Here is a 23,074-nt window from a genome sequence, read left to right as displayed (position 1 = left end):
GGTCGTTTCTTGTTGAACACTATTTACTCTAACATCGAGAATACTGTACTGTAAGTAATGTGATCTACATTACAATACCATTTTTACTGTCTGTACACACTTCTAAGCGCATTTTCCCCTTTGTAGAACTGAAAGACGGCCCAATGAGAATAAAAGGAAAGCCATTTTCTCCCCACAACAAGAAGCATTGATTAGTGGTTTGGTCCTTCAGAATAATGCCGTCCGACTGGGTGAAATCCAGCTGAGAGTTCTTGAAGACTGTCAGCTTTGATGGAATCAACAGCGTGTCTCTGTCAACTATTGACCGTCCTCCAACTCAGCTTGAAACAGGTAAGCACCCTTTGAGCGCAACTCTACCAAATTCAGAGAACTATCGTGTCAATATGTGCAAATAAGTGTAACCTACAAACACTTTGAGTACAATTCTATGCTCATAGGCTGACTGCTACTTTTGGTTTTTGATTGCTACTATTACGATACAGTAAACTATATCGTAAAGTCTGGAGTGCATACTTTTCATACCAGTCATGAAGTTTGTCTTTTTATGTTACTCTCTGCAATGTCCATGAAGTCCTCTCGGCAGACCCCACACAGAAACAAGATATTGATGAATGAATCTCAGTGATTGCACTTGACAAATACTCAAAACATTTATAAAAACACTAAATCAAGAAAACAAACTAATAAAAAGGAAACTAAAACAATGCATCTTCCAAAAAATAAAAGCTAACAAACTTGCTCTAAAAACTAAATAAATTAAAAAAGTCGCAACAAAATAAAAACTATTAATGAAAAATTCAAAACTAATATAACCCTATAACATACTAACAAATTAACTATATTCATTTTTTATTTCAATAATTTAAAGCAGCAAATGTATTTCATTCTCAGCAATCAATTTATATTCTTGAAAAATGTGAAAACAACGCTTACTATATATGTATGTCTCCTACTAATGATGTTGGTATCCTGGCCTTAAAATAAGTATATAGACTTAAGTTTTTTTGCTCACTACCAGACAGAGAATCTGCTCTGTACTATTATTTTAATTCTGTTTCTCTCTCCACCTGCTTGCTATACAGGAGCTGTCCTACAAAACAGGATACAGTAATGACTCCATTCTTCCTGTGTGTCCAATTGGTGTGTCAGGTAATATTCATTAGGCAGTGACAAGTCTTTGCGCTGCGTGATTCAACCTATTTGTGAGGCTTGTTAGTGGTGCCTAATATAAGTTCATTATGAGTGAGTGATTGTGACGACAATGGTGGAATATCACTATATACATATCACTGATGCTTGCAAATTTGTTGCACATCATCTATTTTCTAGTCGTCATTTTATCCTTGTACTGTATTGCACAATCATCATGACATTTGAGTTAATGTGTGTGTTTGATGATGTGGGGCAAGTAGTAGCCCTCAACTTGTTGCAATAAATTTATATCCATTTAAATTTATTAAAAAAAATATGAATTAAAATAAATGTCTATTTTCAATGAAAAAATTCGAAAAAAATAGAAAAAAAATGCATTTCTAAATGAGACCGGTCGTGTCATTTTTATGTATAGCAGGGTTGTTAGTAATTTGTAATCTATTTTAGTTACTTTTAAAATCAAGTAATCAGTAAAGTAATTAAGGTATTTTTAAAGCAAGTAATAAGTAACTAAGGCACTTTTTAGGGGAACATTGACTAGTACTTATAGAGGCAGGCTTATATATTAACTGAAAAAAAACTGATAAATGGAGAAAAAAAATCCACCTTTACTTCATAGATTTAACTTATTGTGGGTATTTTTGAGCCTGTTTATTTACCCCCGCCAAAAACACACACAAGAGACACGCTATGTGTGTTTTCATCAGTGACGAACTGAGATGTTCGTTGGTACATGATTAAACTGAGTGCTTATTCCGTCATTTTTTTCCAATGTTCTCGTCATTCGTAAGCAAAACAGAAAATCGAGTTTTCAAGGTGTCTACTATTTGGAGGCATGAAATGTACTTGTGTCACTTATCAGCTGCAACCCACAGCTGGCCTGGACAAGAGGCTATGGGGTTATCTCACACCCACACATGCACACACAGATACACAAACATACACTGTTGGCAACCATACCAGGAGAGCGTGACTATAGCTCTTATCTTAAACATATCTCCAGACAGTGATTATCCAAATCTGTGTACTTCCCTGGGCACAACAGCACCACCCAAAGCCTTTTAGACACACAAGTCTGGACAGATGGATTGGACAGACAGAAGAGAAAAGCAGAAAGTGTGATAAAGAATAGTTACTTTAGATGCATGACCAGAGCACTGCACGTGATAAATTGTAAATGGAAGGGTTGAGATGATCACGAGACACTGGCAGCAACGATCATAATGCCAAAAACTTCTTGGCGAATGACGGGACAGGTTTAGTTTAGTTTACCGTATTTTCAGCACTATAAGGCGCACCGGATTATAAAGCGCACCTTCAATGAATGTCCCATTTTAAAACTTTGTCCATATATAAGGCGCACCTTCAATGAATGGCCCATTTTAAAACTTTGTCCATATATAAGATATATACATTTGGCCCGCGGGCCGAACTTTGGACACGCCTGCTGTAGTGGCTCAATATTGGTCCATATATAAGGCGCACCGGATTATAAAGCGCACTGTCGGCTTTTGAGAAAATTGGAGGTTTTTAGGTGCGCCTTATAGTGCAGAAAACACGGTAGTTTAGTTTAGTTTAATTTGTGGGCCACAAAACTACAATTGGGAGAGCAAAAGGGGACCAGTGAGGATGGCCTTGTCAACAGTAGTAAATTTGGTGCTGACCCACATCTGTTTTATTATCCATGGAACTGTCAAAAACAAAACCTCATCGGAAGGCATTGCGTAAGAAGAAAACTTTGGCAAATGGTGAGTATTCTGTTTTATTGAATTAAATTTGCATTGCTCCTTGGGACAAAAACTTGGTTTGGTTGCGTAATACACATTTCAACTTTTCCCCCACAAGTTGAATTAATGTATGACACCTCCCTGTAAAAATGGGCTTTCAGTGTTATACAAACTGTTATCGGTTCAGTCGACACAATTTCACTTTCAACTTTGATATGCTTAAAGCGCTACCAGCAAGGGTAGTGCTTTATGTTTTTATTTTTCCTTGATTATTTTTCCCATTTGTCAGTAGTACTTTATGTTAAACACCCTTACATGTACTTTGGTGAGATATTCCTTCAACTCAGTTTCGGCTTTGAAGTACAACCTGCCACTAATGGAAACATTTAAGCTAGTAGATCGTGTTAACAACAAAGTGCGTTTTGTTGCTGATTTCCAAAATGTTACATCAAGATTGGTTCAATCAGAGCAGCTGGTCTGTCAAATGTACACAACCGAGGGCAGACACATCACAGTTCCAGCCTCTTCGGAAATTGTGCTGCAGCTGTCACTGCAGATGGGAAATATGTGCAGATCATTACAACTGAATAAAGATCATTTTCCAGTCAGTAGAAGCTTTGTTTGAGTATTTTTTACTTTTTCATTTTGGATATGGGCATGTACATAGCTGCCTATAAACTTGATTCCAGCATTTGCTTGACGCAATGATCCAACGTTAAATATAAGCTTACTTAAAGCATTCGAAAATCTTTTAAAATGATAGACACCTACATGTCATTTTTCATAGCCTGAATTCGATTTTCTTCGTATGGTCTCCTTTCTACTATCTCATCACGTTATGACCTTCATGCTTTCTCCTCCATTTCTTTCCCCACGATCATTGTCATTGTCAGCACATAGGCGCAGACACCGCAAACCTCAAAGAATGAGATCTATAATGCATTTGGTGAAGTATGATAGAAACTTTTCACTTTCTATTAAAGGTAGAGTGTAAGAACATAGAGTAATGGCGGTGTTCCCAAAAAACTCGCATGCATGAATCCACCCACTCGTTAAATCTCGTCAAGCCTTGGTGCACACGCAGACTATAATAATGATGATGCTGCCCTCACGGTTCAGAATAGAAAAGCACACGTTTAAAAGACCATCTTGAGCCTTCTATCTTCATCATGTGCATTGTTTGTATGAAAGAGATCAAGAAAGTTTCAGAAAAACACAACCTTGCATTCATTTATGCATTTTTCCAGTTAGGTTTGAATGACTGACACCTCACACGTTCTCACCGTTTATTAGACGTGATAAACTGTGTGAACTTCGGAAATTCATTTGAATTCCGCTCCAATCTTCTGTCTATCTTGTCACACTTAACACTCTCACTGATGTACTCTGCAGGTCCCACGGGATTTAGTGTGCGCCCATAAGAACATTTCACAATTAGCCTAATTTTCACCTTAAATGAAGAATATGCGTCAAATAAGGACAAATGTGAATATTTGAAGATTTGTTTTCACAGCTTGTTACCTTTTTTTTTTTCCAATTAATTGCTTGCTGTTCAACAATGTGAAACAAAGTATTTACAGTCGCATAAGTTCAAAGTATTTTTTTTTGTGTGAGTTCTCTTATAAAAACCTTTGGTCTTGCCTTACAATTAATGTCTTTAAAGGTCCAATTATAAAGTTACCTAGGCATGTTACCGACTGCATGTCTAATTTTTCTAACAAACCAATCTGTGTCAAAATTGGTAAAATAACGACAAGTTATGAATTGAATTGGGGTTTGTATATTTCTAAAAACCAAGTATTCAATAAAGTCTTTTGAGTATCAGCCTTTGTGTAACCTTTAAAGGTCACTGTCACTTAATAAAAGACTGGCTAACTATTGCAATAGGTCAATTATATCCCCTGTACATAACTGCTACATTTAACCAGCCCTAATTAGGATAAATTAGAATTTATTCAGGCATGGATGAGAATAAGGAATGTCATCACCCTAGCAACTTGTCTTTTTTGTAAATGCCAGCCCAAACACATTATATCTGGGAGTGGGAGTGAGTCTATCTCAGTCAAGTTCTTTGCAGGGGGACCATCTGATGTGCAAGAATTGACTAACACCTATCAGTGTCAAAAAATGACTCTGCGCCACCAATTGGGTGCTAAATGTCGAAGAGATATTTTAAGGAATGTTTTGGTTCTCCGCGGGGAGATACATTTGCTTTTAAAGCAGCCAAATTCTCTTAATAGAAACACATGCTTAACACATGCTTTATACATATACAAATATAAATTCAGTCAAACTCTGACACACTTTGAGGGGCATTATTTCCTTTCCTCTATGATCACTCGCCAGATTTCACTGCTTAAAATAATGCAGACATAAGACAGAAATAAAATAAACAACCACTTTGTCGGGGTCGGTCATCTTGAACTCGTCAATCACTAATAGAGGGGCACCAAAAATGACAACAGACTACTTCACACTCTCCTTTTCACTACTTTCATAATCATGAGCGCTCAATAATGTCTCTTTCAGTTCTCTAAAGTGGCTTTGACAGTTCTGCTTCCATTACCACTCGGGGAAAGTCACCGGTGTTTTATGCTTAATTATGCCAATCAAGTAAATTATAAATATATTCCCAAAATAATGGCTCTTAAGTCAGTTCAGAATCAAACTGTCAAATTCCACTCTACGTCCATGAAACTATTCCATGTTCTCATCCCACAGTAAAAATAAAACACAACGGAGTTGCCTCAATTCGCTCACAAAAATACAGTGTTAAAATTACAGAGCAAGGATAACAACGTAATTAAAGATGTCACAACGGCTGTTGCGCCCATCTGTTTGAAACTTCTGGTGCTTGTTATAATTTTGACATTACAGCTGGTAAAAATAGCTCCATGTAAAAAAAAAAACCTGCGACCTGACAAAAACGACTGCTCATGCCCCCATGCTGAGTCGTTCAACACAACCCATAAAAGGTTAAATGCTCATCTTAAAATCTTACAAATATATCTTTTGCACAGTTCATAGCAATTACAATTGTGTAAGGAGTATGCTTTCAAAGTGTAATAATTTATATTGAACAGAACACCTTGACAAGCGACCTCGCCTCTAGTTATTATTGTAATGCTCATGAAGCATACATAAGATTTTGATCCTGAGTCAGATCCATCAATACGCTCCTTTTTATCTTTTTCACATTTCTCCTTATAAATAATTTCAATCAAAATGAACAACAGGATCTGGTGCATGTTGGTCAGAAGTCTGCAACAAGTGGGCCTCAGTCTATATCTGGACTCAAATGCCTTCTATACGGATCCAGACAAAATTTAAATATTGTGACAACATTATAAATTCAAAGCAGCACAAGGTAACTTTTGGTTTTCGTTGACTATATGGAGAAAAGTGGTAGTGTTTTGCCTGTAGTGGTAATACCACATTTCCCATGAGTGCGAGTGCAGAATGTCAGAATATATTGCTCTCTCGCTCGCCGGCAGTTGGAATGAATTATGTATAGCCGGTTATATCCTGGCATTACATACATACAGCTAGCGTTGGTCGGAACTCCCTCCTTGTGTTTGAGCTCACGCCAGGATTAGCCTGCTTTTTTATTTTTTTGTCTCCTCAGACAAAACTACTGCCATGACAGTAGTAATTGCGCAAGACAACTTTCGACATTGTAGCAAATGGACAAAAGGGATCGTGACTTATGCAGTAAAGCACATTAGTAGTTTTGGACGATATTGCACATTGTCTATTTGCTCAGGTTTGCCTCACCCATGTGACTGCGAGCAGACTCAAATGTTTGTAGTCTAAATTCCAAAGTTATTTCCAGTGCATCTTGGAGGAGGTAATCAGCCAATCAGTTGGTGATGACATATGGATGCTAAAAACAACTGACTTCTATGACACAATAATTTCGTTGACTAGTTATTGTACTGAGCCCCACCCACCAAACTCTCGAGCTGCAACTTCTACTGCTACGAATAATTTTTTTTCCTCGCTTTCATTTTAAGTTGATATTTTTCACACGGAGCTAGACAAGGGAATCAATTAGTTAGAAACAGCAAGACGACTGAAGCAAGACACGAATAAACAAACAGCCGTGATTAAAACATCATGATTAACGATTTTGACAGCTCATAAACTCACACTGTGTTGCTTTTTGACTGTCAGTGTATCCATAAATCAGAATTAAAAACAAACCATCAGTCTTAGATGAGCGACAAAATGCGATTGCTTGTTTGTTTATGTGTGCCTGGTGATTGGCTGGCAACTAGTTCAGGGTGTAGTTACTAAAATGTTGATGGTTCTGCTCATGTTTCATAAATGAGACCCCTTGTAATATTATGAAGCAAAGATTTTACATTTTTGATCTGCAATTCAGCACAGATGTGATGTTTTTGTGAACTGTGATATGTAGAAACTAACAGCATGAATGAAATCACAATAAAATAAGATAACTTAACAGTAATTTGACTCAAGGCAAAGTTATGAAGATGCATTTAACAGATACTCATGCTGGGTATCTTACGGCATTCCTTGCCAGCTGTGCAGTATTCTCCTCGTATATTAATTATTCATAATGTTGGTGTGAGGCATATGAATACAGAATGATTTTCAGAATAAGGAGTGTTTCTAGATGGGGATATGAATCTGGGTTATTATTTATATTTTAATTTCAACAGAAGCCTGCAGGAAAGCAAGATTTCAATGCTGGGCATCCATTATCTGTTTAAAATCCATGCATTGTATATGTTGCTTGTTGTCTTGTACAGAAGAGGAGTGTTTGTAACCGTGCCATTGCCATCTGTTGTTAAAATGAAGCTCAACTAAAACTAAAGCCACACATTTTCCATTCCGTTTTTCCTTTTTAGAATTTTTGATGATCTGGAGTAGGCCTGGACAAAAATAATCGGCATTTCGATTTAGTCTTCTCTCAAGTTTATAATAGAAGAAAAATTATAAAAGGGCCACTGACATGGATTTTTTTTTTAGGTTTTTGACCATAGTTATGCATCCCCCAACCCAATCCCAAAAGTTGTGAAAATGCAAATGCATTGTTTTAGCAGATCAGTACGTGACATTGCTAATACCACTGACTCCACCTTCATTCCAGCCTCACAATTTTCAACCCATCCCTCCACCGAACTTTCAACATAAACTAAAAACAGCCTATTTCTTCTCTTTACATCTACAGAATGGCTTGGACTTAATGCATTGAGTATGTCCAAACCTCTCCCAAAACGTGTCTTAGTTTGTGGCAAGCATTTTACTGACGGCTGCTTGAGCAATTTGGGACAATACAAATGAGGATTACCAGGATCTCTTTCACTTTCCTCTGGATCAATAGCAATTCTCTCTGGAACAGCAAGTGGGTGCGCTATGGTCAGACATACTCATTTGAGTGACCGCGCGGAACAGAACCTATAAATAAAACATCGGGAGGAGTGGACATCCAGCAGGGGACTGCATGCGTCATTATTTCTTAAGGTGCTGATGTCAAAGAGTCGTCGTGGAACAGGGGAAGCAAAAAAGTGCTATAGAACAGGCGAGCCTCGGTAGTCAATATTCAGCATATTCTTATTTTCCTTTCTTAGGAATGTATTTTGTCATCCTTTTAATATATAAAGTTGAGTTTTCAAGGATTCAATGAATTTGACTTTCAAAGTACCGTATTTTCCGGACTATAAGGTGCACCGGACTATAAGGCGCACCTTCGATGAATGGCCCATTTTAAAACTTTGTCCTTATATAAGGCGCACCGGACTATAAGGCGCACCATTAATGCATCATGTCAGATTTTTAATCCAAATCGAATCATTGTCCAGTTTATCTTTTTCATCTCAACTTCAGATGCAACAAATTATAATCACAAAATAATGATCCATAGTCTTTTTGATTCATGATTCATAGTCTTCAGCGGGCCACTTATGATTGATTTCATGACACAATGCTTCGGGCCAGTTTGAATTTAGGAATTTGGTCCATATATAAGGTTATGGGCTTGATGTAAAATATGCATAGTTTGTTTGGTCACACATACTATTTACCGAGACTGTAGGAGAACAAGAAAATGTAATGTTAAATGTTAGAAGATTTTTATCTGACTTTGAAACTTAACAAATAAATTATTAAAAGTGCAGGAGACGGTGAAAAATGGGCAAACTGGTTTGTACACTGCTGTGCTTTGGATATAGTCATCTCGTGGTGTGTTGCTTATTAACGCAACGGCACACCCCAGGGATGCGGCTGAGAGATAATACGACAAACTATTTCTGGGGAAAGACGCACACGCATGCATGAACAGTGCCATGAGACTGAGCGAAAGCGTCTTTTTTTCACCAAGTAGTGTGAGAACACGGAACAGCCGCTGGATGTGTTAACGAAGCAATGTGTCAGTCACTTTCTTACTCGCCCTCTATTTGTACCTATCGCATGTCTATTTCACTCTACTGGATGTATGTCGTTTCCATCCGAGGGTCTTTTTTTCCCTCGCTTTTCACTGCCTTTGGGTGTGTCAATGTGCCAACCAATGGAGGGCATGTTCTGATAAACAGCACCCTTCAAGCCTACTGTGTCTGTTTTAATGCTAATCAATTTTGCTGAAAATTCTCCTGGCCTACTTATGGTTTCACAACCCTGAGGTCCCTCTTTTAAAATCCTCTATTTGCAACTTTTTAACTGGACAGCATTTCTTTTCCCCTTGCAATGTTTTTTCTCCTTTCTCTCATTTGTTTCTCTCTTCTCTACATCCTTCCACTTATAAGTCCCCTTTAGCCCAACTTCAAATGACTCTCTTATCTCGTAAAGCTTCTAAAACTCTCCTGTCATCCTTTTCTCATCATTCTTTTTTTTCCCATTTTTTTTTAAAGGGGAAGTTAAGTAAAAAAAAAATACAATCATATGCTTCATGCATGCTCACTAGTCTTAATTCTGATCGACTCATTCACTGCCATTGACGCATACAAACGTCAAAATTGTACTTCACTGGCAGCCCAAATAAAATACAACTTTGACATCTATATGCGTCAATGGCAGTAAATGAGTTAATATCGTGATTGCGGGATATAGTAAATTGAGCTGGAGAATGCACCTGTTTTTAGCCATCTCAGGGGGGTGGCCATTTTCGCACTTGTTGTCAACTGAAAATGACATCCCAGTGCCTAAGGGCTCAGGTAAACATCACTAGATACCTAGTTTGGTCATGTAGCATTCGCAAAATGGCCGCACCTCTCAGGTGAATGAAAAAATTCATATTCAATATTAATCTGAATATCGTATTTTCCACACTATATGGCGCACCTAAAAACCTCAAATTTTCTCAAAAGCCGACAGTGCACCTTATAATCAGGTACGCCTTATATATGGACCAATATTGAGCCACTACAGCAGGCGTGTCCAAAGTCCGCGGGCCAAATGTATGCATCTTATATATGGACAAAGTTTTAAAATGGGCCATTCATTGAAGGTGCGCCTTATAATCCAGTGCGCCTTGTAGTGGGGAAAATATGGTACTGTGTTTAGACTAGTTGGGTTGCATAAAACATATTGTCTTCCCCTTACTCAGGCTATATCCACTTCATTTGGTACCTTATGATTGTCTTTTCTGTTCTTACCTATTTTCATCGTCATTTTTTTTGCATTCTGGCTTCTTTTTCTTTCACGCCAGACCTTTTGCGTCCACGCTTATTCCTGACACATTTGTTAAACCAGTCCGAACCCGCAACCCCACATAGCTGAAGAATATAATCTTGCACCTTTCTCACACACCTTTTCTCCTTTCACAGCATACAAATGTAATCGCTTCTGGATAGACTCAGGTGGGAGGACGCTGAGTGCATAGAGGTTAGAGGAAGGATTGGAAAGGTGTTTAGATGGAATGACAAAAACAGAACTTTGAGAGGATGGAAATGTGATGCCTTGAGGTAAAGAATCTGTGTTGTGCAGAGTAGTTTTCCTTTAAATCATGAGCAGGAACTGTGAAACATTGCACTGTTGCTACCAGGCTCCAAAAGGATGGAATATGGCCACATGGGAAATGGCAACATACTATGGAGGGTAGATAAAACAGGAGAGCAATGAAGGAAGGAAGGAAGGGAAAAAGAAAGGAAGGATGGAAGAAGGTATGATGCAGACAGAGAAGAAGGCTATTAGAGAATCCCCATAGGGTGGAAGAAAGTAAGTGATTGTGAGATGTATTTTTTTGGGTGGGGGGTATGTACGTCTTCACGTGGTGACCCACCTGGGATATGCAAATGAGAAGAGAGAAGGGTGGGGCGCGTGAGGGGAGAATACTGGTTGAAGAAGAGAGGTGTCTGAATTCAAGGCTTGGAGGATTCAAAAGCATCAGGTTAAGAAGAGAAAGAGAAGCTCTGCGGGAGCTCCAGGATCACAGTCGACTCTCCAGGCTCAGTAGGATCAATGTGAGTAGAATATGTAAATGTATGGAAGGAGTTTAGAAGGACCAATTGATGGGATAGAAATACAAAATATGATAACAGATCCATTAGATAAACGGGCCTCACAATTGATTTTGTATCTGCTTCATTTTTGGGCAGTGAAGTTCATGTTCAAATGACTTTTTAGATAATGTTTTTGATCTCACTTGGTTGATTATTATCATGATAGATTTATTGTCAGCAATCGTCAGACCTGCACAGCTCCCTGTATTGTGCCAATTGGCATCCTCCCATATCTGTGCCCTAAAAGCTGTTTCTTTCTTATCAACCCTTGATAAGATTTAGATTCAGTGGGAAACAAGGGGTCTAGTACAACTCCTGATTAAAAAGTCAACTGATTAAGATAAGGTATAGAATGGCTATTTTGTAGCAGCTTTGGCTTGCCCAATGTTTTGTCTATTTAGCATTCAGTCTTCCCTTTTCATACCCAAATGCGTCACGAAGGGTAATAAATATCCATTATTAGATGTAATTCATCTTTTTTATGCATCGCTTGGACATGAGCACATTAAATATTAAATCCTTCCATTTGCATACCTGATCATTCACCCTAACTATTAAACATTCAATGTCCTCTGCATATCTTGTTGTAGAATGTTTTGCTGGCAGGCTAATGTTGGGTAATTTCACACACATTCTCCTTCATGTAAGAAGAGTTTCAAAGTCAGATAAGGGCAAAGGCTTATACCGTATTTTCCGGACTATAAAGCGCACCTAAAAACCTAAAATTTTCTCAAAAGCCGACAGTACGCCTTATAGTCCGGTGCGCCTTATATAAGGACAAAGTTTTAAAATGGGCCATTCATTGAAGGTGCGCCTTATAGTCCGGTGCACCTTATAGTCTGGAAAATACAGTATGTGTAGTCTTTTACAGCGCTTCACAATATCATTACATCGTCTATGCTTATTTATTTTAAAGACAATCCAGCATTATGAAAGAAATTTTAAACTGAATTCACCTTTCGTGTATGCTCATATTCATTGCCGACATACACACTTATGTGTCTGGGAGAATACATGCGCTGCTAGATTTTACAGGGGATGCCATGAGTCAAACTTCTCTCCCACTCTTGAAATGGGGAGATGGCTAATTGCCAACAGCCTCTCAAAATACCCTTGCTTGTTTCCACTCTTTTTGGCAATCCACTACTTTCCTGACAGTAACACAATGGATAGAAACAGTGTAGTGGCTGTGGAGACGTTTTTCTGTTGAAGTAGATGTGCTGTGCTATGTCATTAGGTGTGCGGCAAGGAGTTGCCAACTATAATTTAGTTCACGTCAGTCGCATTCAGTTGACACAGCCCCACCACCAATTGTATTTTTACACAGCCACTCAGCATATTCCCAATGTTATCGTACCATCCATCCTCTTCTATTATTTGTTTAATCTGGGACTCCATTGCTGTCCTCACATTCCAAATCTGACATTGTAGTTTGGGGAGGTAATTAATCACTCCAGTTAATACAGGACACTCAATATAGTACTCGTATCTCTCTCTATTTCACTGACTGACCTGGAGCTTAAGGTACCTTCTTGTTAATTTATACTAGCATAAAGTTTGTTGCAGACTTAAAAAAAAAAAAAAACTTTTAATGAAGTGGCTTCTCTTAATATTTTTCCCAAATGTGTTTTTAGTAGTATGACAGTGAATAAAATGTCGTAGAGTTCAAGAATAATATGTATTGGTTAAAGAGTTTTTTTCTGCTTCTGCTATTAACATCTCTGAAGATATTTTTCTTGCAGTAATTAACAATGGCAACATAGTCTGAACAACACCCCTCTAAGTTTTAAAAACAGCTTCCCTGGATAGAGGAACTCGTTTCCCACAGTTCGGTTTAGGTGATTAAATTGCCACATGCTCGAGTTTAATAAAGGTTTGGCAAATTTGAAATGTGTCAGAAATAAATTACTTTCTGGCATTGTAAATTTTTTGTACATACTTGCTGTTTAATATTACTGCTTCGGAGGAGTCACCTTTTATCTCAGTTTGACCTTTGCATTCAGAAATACACAAACATGGTAAAACTGACAAAGGCTGTATTTCTGAATATAATGTACACATGCAGCAACCTATCCTGACAAAACACTTTAGTATCTCACATAATGTATACTTGCGTGCACAGTGAAGACTATTTGCTAACAAGCAAACTTTTCTCTCCATTGCTTGTTTGAGAGCAGAGGGCAACATAATGGCCATTTCTTATACTACCATGCAGTGTCAACAAATAACACAATGAATAAAATATAAAGATTAGGAATACATTAACTTTTTTTTTTTTTTTTTTTACAACAGTATGTTATACAGACTTGCCATTGAATGTAAAAAGACTGAAGAGCAAAGGTCAAGTACACAACTGGAGAGGGGGGGTAGGTTGCGATTCAAAATTGAAATGCATCGGAGCAGCTGTTGCATTTACACATAAAATGGATTCAGGGATGACGCAAAGGAGCATGCAAAGGAGTATGAAAAAAATAACTTGGCTACTGCCTTGAATAACTAAATACATGATGGAATAATCAATTTTAAAATTTAAAAAATATTTGAAAAAGTTATTTCTTGGCTACTTGATGCAAAGTACTACTACTTTGATAAATCTGAAATACTGGTAACTCACTGGTGAAATATTTTTAGAATATTCCCATTAATTATGTGCCTGCAGGCACCACGTTAGTGACCACTATGACACACCTAGAGTATGTATTATTTTTCTTTTAATAGTAACCTTGAACAAAAATCCCACCACTGGTTATTACTAACAACTGACAGGACTTGTATGACTGATTTGGGAGGTGGGGTGTCATGTCCAGTTTAACCTGAGCCCTGTGGACCTCCAGAAGTCATCGTAATACCGATTGTGGGTGAGAAGTCCATGAAAAATGCATGCGTCTTCAGAAAATGTCAACCTTTTGGAGTCTGGTGACATTTTTGACATTCAAGGTGTTGCTGAGGCTAATTTGGTGTGTGCAATATGTAATTATATTATTCCCGGTCATTCAAGGTTCACCTGGCTGCTTTATTTCTACCTTTAGTATTCATTTTCCTCTGACTGACTGACAACCAGTGTTCAAACTCAGCTGGGATAGGATTCCAGCTCACCCACAACCCTAATGAGGACAGGTACAATACAAAATGGATGGGCGGTTGAATCGAGGGTTGAGGAAGAATAAAATCTACAAGTGGCTTAGGAGTATTAGTCAGTCAAAAAATGCATTTTTAAGATAGGAAAAGAAAATATTTCGCTCTGGAGTATATGTCAAATATATATTTTACAAAAAGAGAAAGCAAGAACAGTAGAGCTCGGATCTGCTTAGATGTTCCCAGTCTGAACTGTAATTTTAATATACAAGACAAACTTGAATATAAATTAAGCTGAACTTTCCGAGTTAAGTCAGAGTTATCTACAGGTGCAGCTCCAGCAGGTATTGATAGCCTCTGCAGTACAGAGAATGGGAATAGCTGAGAGCTGCTGCTTAAGAGCAGAAAGGAAATGTGACATGTCTAGGATGGATTCTTGTCAACAAATGTCTGATATTAGATACAAGCAAGCCTCAAGGCTGGGCCTGTTGTAGTCTAGCTTTCTACATCCCACATTCAACACATAGCCACGGCACTTTACTATTGCTTTTGCAAATTGGGCACGTTCTGAGCCAGGGTCTCCAGGGGTGCTGGCACTGGGCATGGTGATGCAGATGCTGGGCAGGGTTATGCTACGATAGTGCTGGCCTCTCATCTGGCTGCTCTGCTTCTCGACCCAGCCAGTCCTCCAGATTTCCCCCATCAGTGGGGGGGAGAGCGTTGACAGGCCAGGGAGGAAACTAGGCCAGGTGTCTTGGCTTGGGGGTGTGGCGGTTTGGTCCCCTTGGTCCAACTCTTAGTCAATGGAACTTTTTAATCTCAAATTTTTCTGCTTTCTCAACAATTGTTAAAAATTTACAACTTGTTGCTGGATAGATGAGAGATCGCATCCTGGATACTGTTAACAAGCCCTTGAGCAATACACTGATAGATACCTGGCTCTTTGCTTAGGAGCAAAGTTACACGTGATGCTTGCTCCTATCTAGTGTGCTACAAATATAGTGTCTACATAGAGCAGAGTGTTTTCCCCTTTAGCGATCATATTGAGTATAATTTCGATACAAAATACATTAGGACAATGTGAATATAATTTAAAGGAAAATCAATACTGCTCATTATAAAACAAAACCTCCCCCATCGTTTCTTTGAGTCATCTATGGATTGGTGGCGGCGGAGTGAGGGGTGGCAGCAGAGCACAAAATACAACATTAACCACATGCTTCAAGGTTCAGTTTTAATATTATCGGGTGTAGTAAGAAGACACAATGACACGGTAATGTCAATCTTCTTAACGTGTTGTCTTAGCACTCAAATAAAATAAAAAAAAATCAATTCTAGTGTAATTATTTTCATGCATTAGAACCTGAACAAAACCAAATCTAAAAAATGCCTGTGTGGATGCAATAATTGACTAATAATTGAATAAATGATCCCACATGACTCACAGATGTGAAATGATGAATGCAGCTGGGAACGAAAACTGAGAGCAATTTCAGTTTTAACATTCATGAGTCTTCCACTTTGGCTGCTAGGCTTGGGTTGGATGCTAACACCGCTGCTAAACAATGTTTTTGGATATTTGAAATTTTGATGTATTTGGCTGACTCATGGGCCAGCATTCATTAAAGCTTCTTCAGGCAAGAAGTAATTAAATTAAAATCAAATTAAAAGCGTTTTTATTTCCAAAATAACAGTTAGTGTGCCCACACACACATCTGCTGCAATTATGTTTTCTTTTCAGAAGCACAGAATGTTCAACACTAAACTGGAGTTGCTTGTGCAACCTTTCACTTAACAGGAAAATCCTGCCTGAGATACATCTGTTGGTAAAATGCTATTAAAATGTGACTGAAATCCGCCACAAAATTATTTAATCAAAATCAATAGCAATGCTGCATTGCTTTTGTGAAAAGAAACTATAGAACATTACTAATTTACGTCAGGACGTTTTAACAAAAAATAAACCAACAACATTGTGACACTTTGTTATTCAGTAACACATGCCAACACAAGCAAATTGTTCTGTGATGCCATATCATAATTAGTTCTACATTATGAATAACAAAATGAATTGTCTACTTCTTGCATGATGTTTTTCAATCCAATGACATCCATTTGGAATGTAATAAATGGATATGCAAGTGAATATTTCATAAGGTTGCACTGGGTCATAAGTGCCCATAATAGAAAAGGGAGGTATGTAGATTTATTCCATTAATAGATTCTTCAAGGTCCAGCAACAGCACCCCGCGGGCACCCAAGGCCAGTGTCTACCTCAAGAAGAGATTTACAGAGGTCAGCCAGCAATGCAATTTAAAAAAAAAAAAAAGTAGGAACCAGGATTTAGATCTATTAACTGAGTCATGAAGATCACCTACTGTGCTGAAGACCTCACACAACAGGATCCTGTTACTAGGAACTGTTTTCACCAACGTCTAGCATGAAATATGGATGAGTGAATCAGGCAAAACAACCAATTCTATTATCCTCAAGTGCATTATCAGAACAAAAGAAGACGTTATTGATCACAATAACTGCAACGGTATTTCACATATTTTCTTAGCCGCACTCAGAGGCATTGTCTTGCTGTAAACAGAGATTGAACAGACGTTTAGTCTGTATGGAGGAGTGGTGCCAAACAAATGACTGTGTTTACTTTTTAATTCTCCAAAGAGAGGCAAACATATATAATTTGCAATCATCGCAACAACGCTGAAAGAATGAAAATGCCTCAACATCAGAAGACATACAGCTATGTAATGTGTCTTGACTGCAGAGAGAAATGGAACCAACAGATTGCAAAGCTGGCAATGTTGCTCATCATTTCAGACAATTGTGAAGACAATTGAGACTTTGATGGATTTACCACTAAGACGTCCCAGCTGACTTGACAGCTTTTCTCAACTCTTTAATATCTCTGGTCTTCCCGCTTCTTACGCTCGGAAACTATCTCTAGGAAAGTAAACAGACAAGACTGACTATTCTAAATGAACAAAGAAAATATGTAATAAGAAGATAATTGTAATAAGGAAATGTTAGCTTTCTTGTTATCTGAATGTTTGTAGTAGAAGAAAAACAAAGCCATGGTGCTTTATTAAGCACATAAAAACGTATTTGGATTATGAATCCGTCCGTCCGTAACTTGTATCATTGTACAAGTTTGTGTGTACCTAGACTTCCTTAATCTTTGAGCTGTAACAGTGTGACATAAAAATTGAACAAACAGAATACAAAAGAAAACCTTTGGGCGGAGTTAAGAAAACAAAAAGCACAATGGATACTAAAATTATAATAATAATGACAAGCACTATGGCAGGATCAATGTGCTCAGTACTCGGGTTTATTGATTGTCACGGCTGGCTAGACTAGATTTAAGCAAGGCAGAGCAGAGAAGGGGATGGAATTTCAACCAGCATTGACTTTTATGTTAGTTTTGACATTGAAATTGTCTCGCTAAATATTTTTTTTCACAATAAAAATATAAAGTGAACATGTTGCGTTAATTCTAGTTCCCTACTTTGGGGTTTATGGGTTAGGGGAGGACTGTATATTATGATTTTCTCTTTCCGGCACGAATTAAAATCATCAACATTTTCAACTGTATAAAAAAAAAAGCAAAACAAATGTGCAAATGAAAAGTTTCAGAGAAGATTCTTTAGAGGTGAAGACTTCTCCATTGTTTCAGTTCTTAAGGAACTGAGAAAGGAGAACACATTTATCATCCTGTCTTCTAGAGGCAAATGACACCCCCCCCAGACAACCCCACCCACCCAAACACATCCAAACCAGATCTTCCCTGCTGCTGCCATTTAATAGCTGCTCCTGTGCCCACACCCTCTTAAATGGATCCCTTTTAATCTTTCTACATATGGTCTTATTTATTCATGTTGCAAAAAAAACAAAAAAACAAAACAAAACCAGGCATAACGTAACTATATTTGCCGTGAGCAATTAGACAGTAATTACGTCCTTTCTGTTTTTCGTTTATTTTTTTCCCATTTCTGTTTACAGGCAATGGCTGAAGTGTGCTATTGCTACCAATGTTGTTATTGTTATGAGAAGACTCATATTTTCCCTAATGAACAACTATTTGTTTTACTCAAGCACCCTGAGTTGCCAACCAAAGTGTCCGTCAAACACATAGTTTTGCCATAGAGTGCATTGACCATATTTGTTTGTGCACAAGTGAATTGCCAAAATAGTGAACATTTTGCAAATACCATTGGAGTTGAAAATTAACAATATGTCATCTGAGTATTATGATAGTTCTATGTTCATAAGTCCATTTACTTTATAATTTCCATCTTTGTTGAAAAATTGCCTTCACCCTAATGCTCAGTGGCCCCCTAAGCAAAAATCCTTTGTTATTATTACATACCCAAAGAGAATAAACACTTTTTTTTCAATGGCTGGCAGCCTACAGGCCGACACCCACCATGGTGTTGGAGTTTGGTAAATAGCTGACAAGTGCAGCAGAGGTTGGAAAATAGGTCAGGGCATTTCTTTAGCGATAGAAAACAAGGAATATACATGCCAAGATGGTGACAAAGTCATCCCTCTATCCATTTTTCAATACTGCTTGTCCTATTCAAGGTCACTGGGAATCTGAAGCCTATCCCAAGTGATTAAGGGTGAGAGGTAAATTAAACCCTGCGCTGATCACGTGTCAATCACAGAGATGATACAGAAAATCACTGTTACTCTCTTGACACTCATTAACACAGTAATACCTATGGGTGATTCTGTTTTCAAATAATGCAGCATACATGTTTTCGGGCTGTGGGAGGCAGCCAGTGTCGATCGAAAAATTCAATCAGACTAACCAAGATAAAGATACTGAGTGAGGCTGTATTGTTGTACATCACTATCAATAATATTATGCTTCCGACTTTATATTTGACAGTCCTGAGAACTGTACCTAGCAATTTATGATAACAGGTTGGTTTTTCAAAATGCATTAAAATAAGTTTTAAATAATCTACTGTAAACAAAGCTGAGGTTTGTTTTGGCCCTTAGACAATGTTTCAGTTTCTAAGGCGGCCCCTTTGCACGTCCACATTTTTCTTAAAAATTAAATAGAAAAAAGTAGATCTCCTTTGTTAAACCTTACTGTGCCTTCAAATACTGTGCTGATCAAGTTTTCATCCCAGAATTTTATCTCAGTGTTCAGCGCTTCCAAACCAAAGATTGATCTTTGAATCGCGTGGACGTCGCAAGAGTAAACCATCACCACCACCACTCACTGGGGCAATTTCCGCACCACTCTCAATAAATAAATAAATAAATAAATAAAGATATAAAATAAAAAACTAATCCACAACTTTTCCATCTGTTTAGCAAATACTGTATGACTGATTAAAAAAAACTCCGTCATCTCTCTGTTGCCACCGTAGGGAGAGCACATGAGTTGACATAACTAATAATTTAATAAAACACACCCTACTATATAAACCTTCATAGTTACTTGGTCCCTTATATGTTTGGAATTAAAGTTATGCTCTTTATTGAATTCTTTTAGGTCACACTGCCATTGTGTATTCTCGGGAATTCACAAGAGATTTTCTGCGAGATTCACGAGGAGCTCATGCAAGTTTTGATATGTGAATGAGAAGCCTGAAATCTTACATCCCAGATATACACTGCTTCAGAGCTCTTCGGTGACAAGAAACAAGCTGAATATGAGAAAGAGTTGTTTTCAGAAAAGACTTTGCCGTCATCTACAGTTTGATATGACTTGGAAAAAAAATAACTATTCCTATAGTACTAATTATATAAAGTGCTGCATTTGTATAAGCCAAATAAAAACTTTAAAAACCTAACAAAACGATAAAAAAATGGTAGAAGAAATGGTCAACCTGCCCATCATTGAATACGAAAGGAGGTTGCAGTCAGGCAGTTCTCATATTTGGAGCAAAGGGTGAGGACATGGATCATCAAACTCTCCAGCGAGCTCATTACTCCTTCCAAAAGGCCAAGACGTTTGTACGATGCCAGAAGGGGATTAAGAAATATGACTCTGATTCCAGCTCTTTCCCATTGAAATCTAATTCCTTTCCTCAAAACAGATAGCCCACTTTTGACTAAAATGTTTTACTTTCTCAGTCTAATGCTTCTCTTACACTTAAACATGGCCATGAAACCATGTTTATAAAGGATGTTCAGATTGAAAGTAAAATGCAAAATAAGTTTGAAAGGAATTGCATAATTATGTCTGGTAACAGTGCAATGATTTCAAAGCAATTAGGAAGCCCATGTTCTTGTATGTACAAACTGCAGACACAATAAATGTGAAATAGTTAGGCCTACTTAACTATTTCACATTTATTTATTATTTATATTTATGATTTACTTCATCAATAACCAAATACAAAATCTTGCAAAAATACAGTGTCTATCTAATATTTTAAACACAGTGGAATTGCACTTTAAATTGGCCCATATATGGTTCAGAACAGCATGGGACTACTCAGCTTGTGGACACAGATGATCATACACACTCACAAATTCCCAGAGTTTAATCCGCAAACTTACCTTTGCTGATGTCCTGGTACTCAAGCCACAGTTGCCTCTGAACCTGTTTGTTGGGGTACCAAATAGTACAGGACTCTTGGAATCCGTACATGGCCTCCTGCACATAGTGGTTCCCAAATTCCTTTAGGATGGATGCAAAGTCACCCCTCTGTGTTGCCCCATCCAGTGAATGAATGGCTGAGCTGAAGGCTAGCAAGAAAATGAGAAAGATAATTTGATTAATTTTAAATTATGGTGTTAGGTGGTGAAAGGCAGATATATTGTGGTTGACATTAGCCTTCCCTCAAGCAGAGATGGTAGACTACAGTCGTGACTTGACTCGAGTCAAACTTGAGTTGCTGTTTTTAGGACTTGACGTGGAGTTAATATCTCAACTCATGCTGTCTGCTCTTATTTCTCCTCTAAAATTAAATTAGGGATTCACTGAAGTGAGAAACAGAGAGCTTTATGTAGCTAAGCTAAGGGTCCTTTACTTTCAAATGTAAAACCCTTGTACCGTATTTTCCGCACTATAAGGCGCACCTAAAAACCTCAAATTTTCTCAAAAGCCGACAGTGCGCCTTATAATCAGGTGCGCCGTATATATGGACCAATATTGAGCCACTACAGCAGGCGTGTCCAAAGTCTGGCCCGCGGGCCAAATGTATATATCTTATATATGGACAAAGTTTTAAAATGGGCCATTCATTGAAGGTGCGCCTTATAATCCGGTGCGCCTTATAGTGCGGAAAATACGGTAGCATTTGAAATGTGACGAGCCAAAGAGGGAAATGGCAGAAATAGGGAAGGGCAGAGCGTGGCTTCTAAATGAACAAATACTGACTGTTCCCCTTGAGGCACAACATAGAATCAACAGCATCACTAAAATGCATGAAAGCCGTTTCAACTAAAATGGAAACTATGTGTGTGGTACATTTCATGCACGTTAACGTGACTAAATGTAAAATTTCAGCAATGGTTCCATTACCCTGAAACATAATGTGGTGAGGCGAATACTAAAACAGAGTCATATACATTTTCATAGAATAGAAAAATCTTCCTGACAATGTTCAGTATAATCTACAACAGCCAAGAGCCAGTCTAGAGGAAACATTGGTTGACTAAATACCTATCAACAGTTCCCTAAGCCTAAAAGGTGTGCAAGGCATACCCTGTCAGAATATATCGGTGCTGCTCCGAAATACAGCTTGGTAATATGACAGCCTGCCAGTAAAAACACAAGAAAAATAAAATGATATACATATCTGTTTGGTAACCTCATTTTTCCAGTCATCCAACCATATATTCATCTCAATATACAGTATAAAAGCATTTTTGAACGTGATAACTGTTTGGTCTTTTCTATGGAACCGCTAGAGTACTGTTCAACAAACCAGGCTTACCATATGTGCGGTTATATCCGCCAAAATCACTACAAATATTTTCTCTTCAATACTAATAATTGTTCCCTAAATGATTTTTTACTTTTATCTGAATCCTCGTTTGTTTAATTGAATTTTATATCCGAATACCAAAGTATTCAATAGCCACAGCCCTGCACTCCACTAACCAGCAAAGCCACAATCAGTCAATAGTTTAATTAGGAGGAAAAGAGCAAAAATTGACTTTTTTTTTTTTTTTGTGCATGTAATTGCAAAGCTGCCAGCAAAGTACCCATGTGGTGTAGTGTCGACACGAGCGCAAGACATTATGGGATTTAAGAGATCTAAGATCTAACAATTGCTCATTATCTCTTAGCTCTGGCTTGTCTTGTAATGGAAAAACACATTTTCTTTGTAAATTGAAGTCTTTGGAAGCAGTAGACATTTCACAAAGTGCAGATTTTTAACCCCCATAAAGGTTGATGAAAAGGTGTTTTGGTATTTAAACAGCCCTATAGATCATACTGGTCATATTTTGACATTATGAGATGAAGACCACTCCAGAAAATGATTGACAGTATTTTACTGTTGTGACTTTTCAAAAAAATATATTCTTATAGGGAATTAGTCACTGAGGTTTGAGTCACCAACGTCTTGCAACAGATTGGAAAGTGTCAAAGAAACATATACAAATAGATGTGCTCGATAAATGTATTCGTCATGATTCCCTCATGCATGCTAACTTGGTGCCCGTCAGTTTGCCAGT

At 37.8% G+C, this 23,074-nt stretch overlaps 1 protein-coding gene across 5 annotated transcripts in view; it reads right to left on the bottom strand.

Annotated features, from left to right (window-relative positions):
* Positions 1–23,074, bottom strand: part of astn1 (astrotactin 1) — a 128,004-nt gene that overhangs the window by 29,756 nt on the left and 75,174 nt on the right. For all 5 annotated transcript variants that reach the window (XM_088396277.1, XM_088396279.1, XM_088396278.1 and 2 more), the window contains one exon: positions 20,948–21,136. In XM_088396277.1, coding sequence (XP_088252403.1) covers positions 20,948–21,136 — 189 coding nt within the window. The remainder of the gene's footprint in view (positions 1–20,947; positions 21,137–23,074) is intronic.

Source organism: Syngnathus floridae, chromosome 14 (assembly GCF_059516105.1).
Source record: "Syngnathus floridae isolate MCC-2025c chromosome 14, RoL_Sflo_1.0, whole genome shotgun sequence".
Lineage (NCBI taxonomy): Eukaryota > Metazoa > Chordata > Actinopteri > Syngnathiformes > Syngnathidae > Syngnathus > Syngnathus floridae.
The sequence above is the reverse complement of the archived record's forward strand: the minus strand, read 5'-3'. Positions and strand labels throughout refer to the sequence as shown.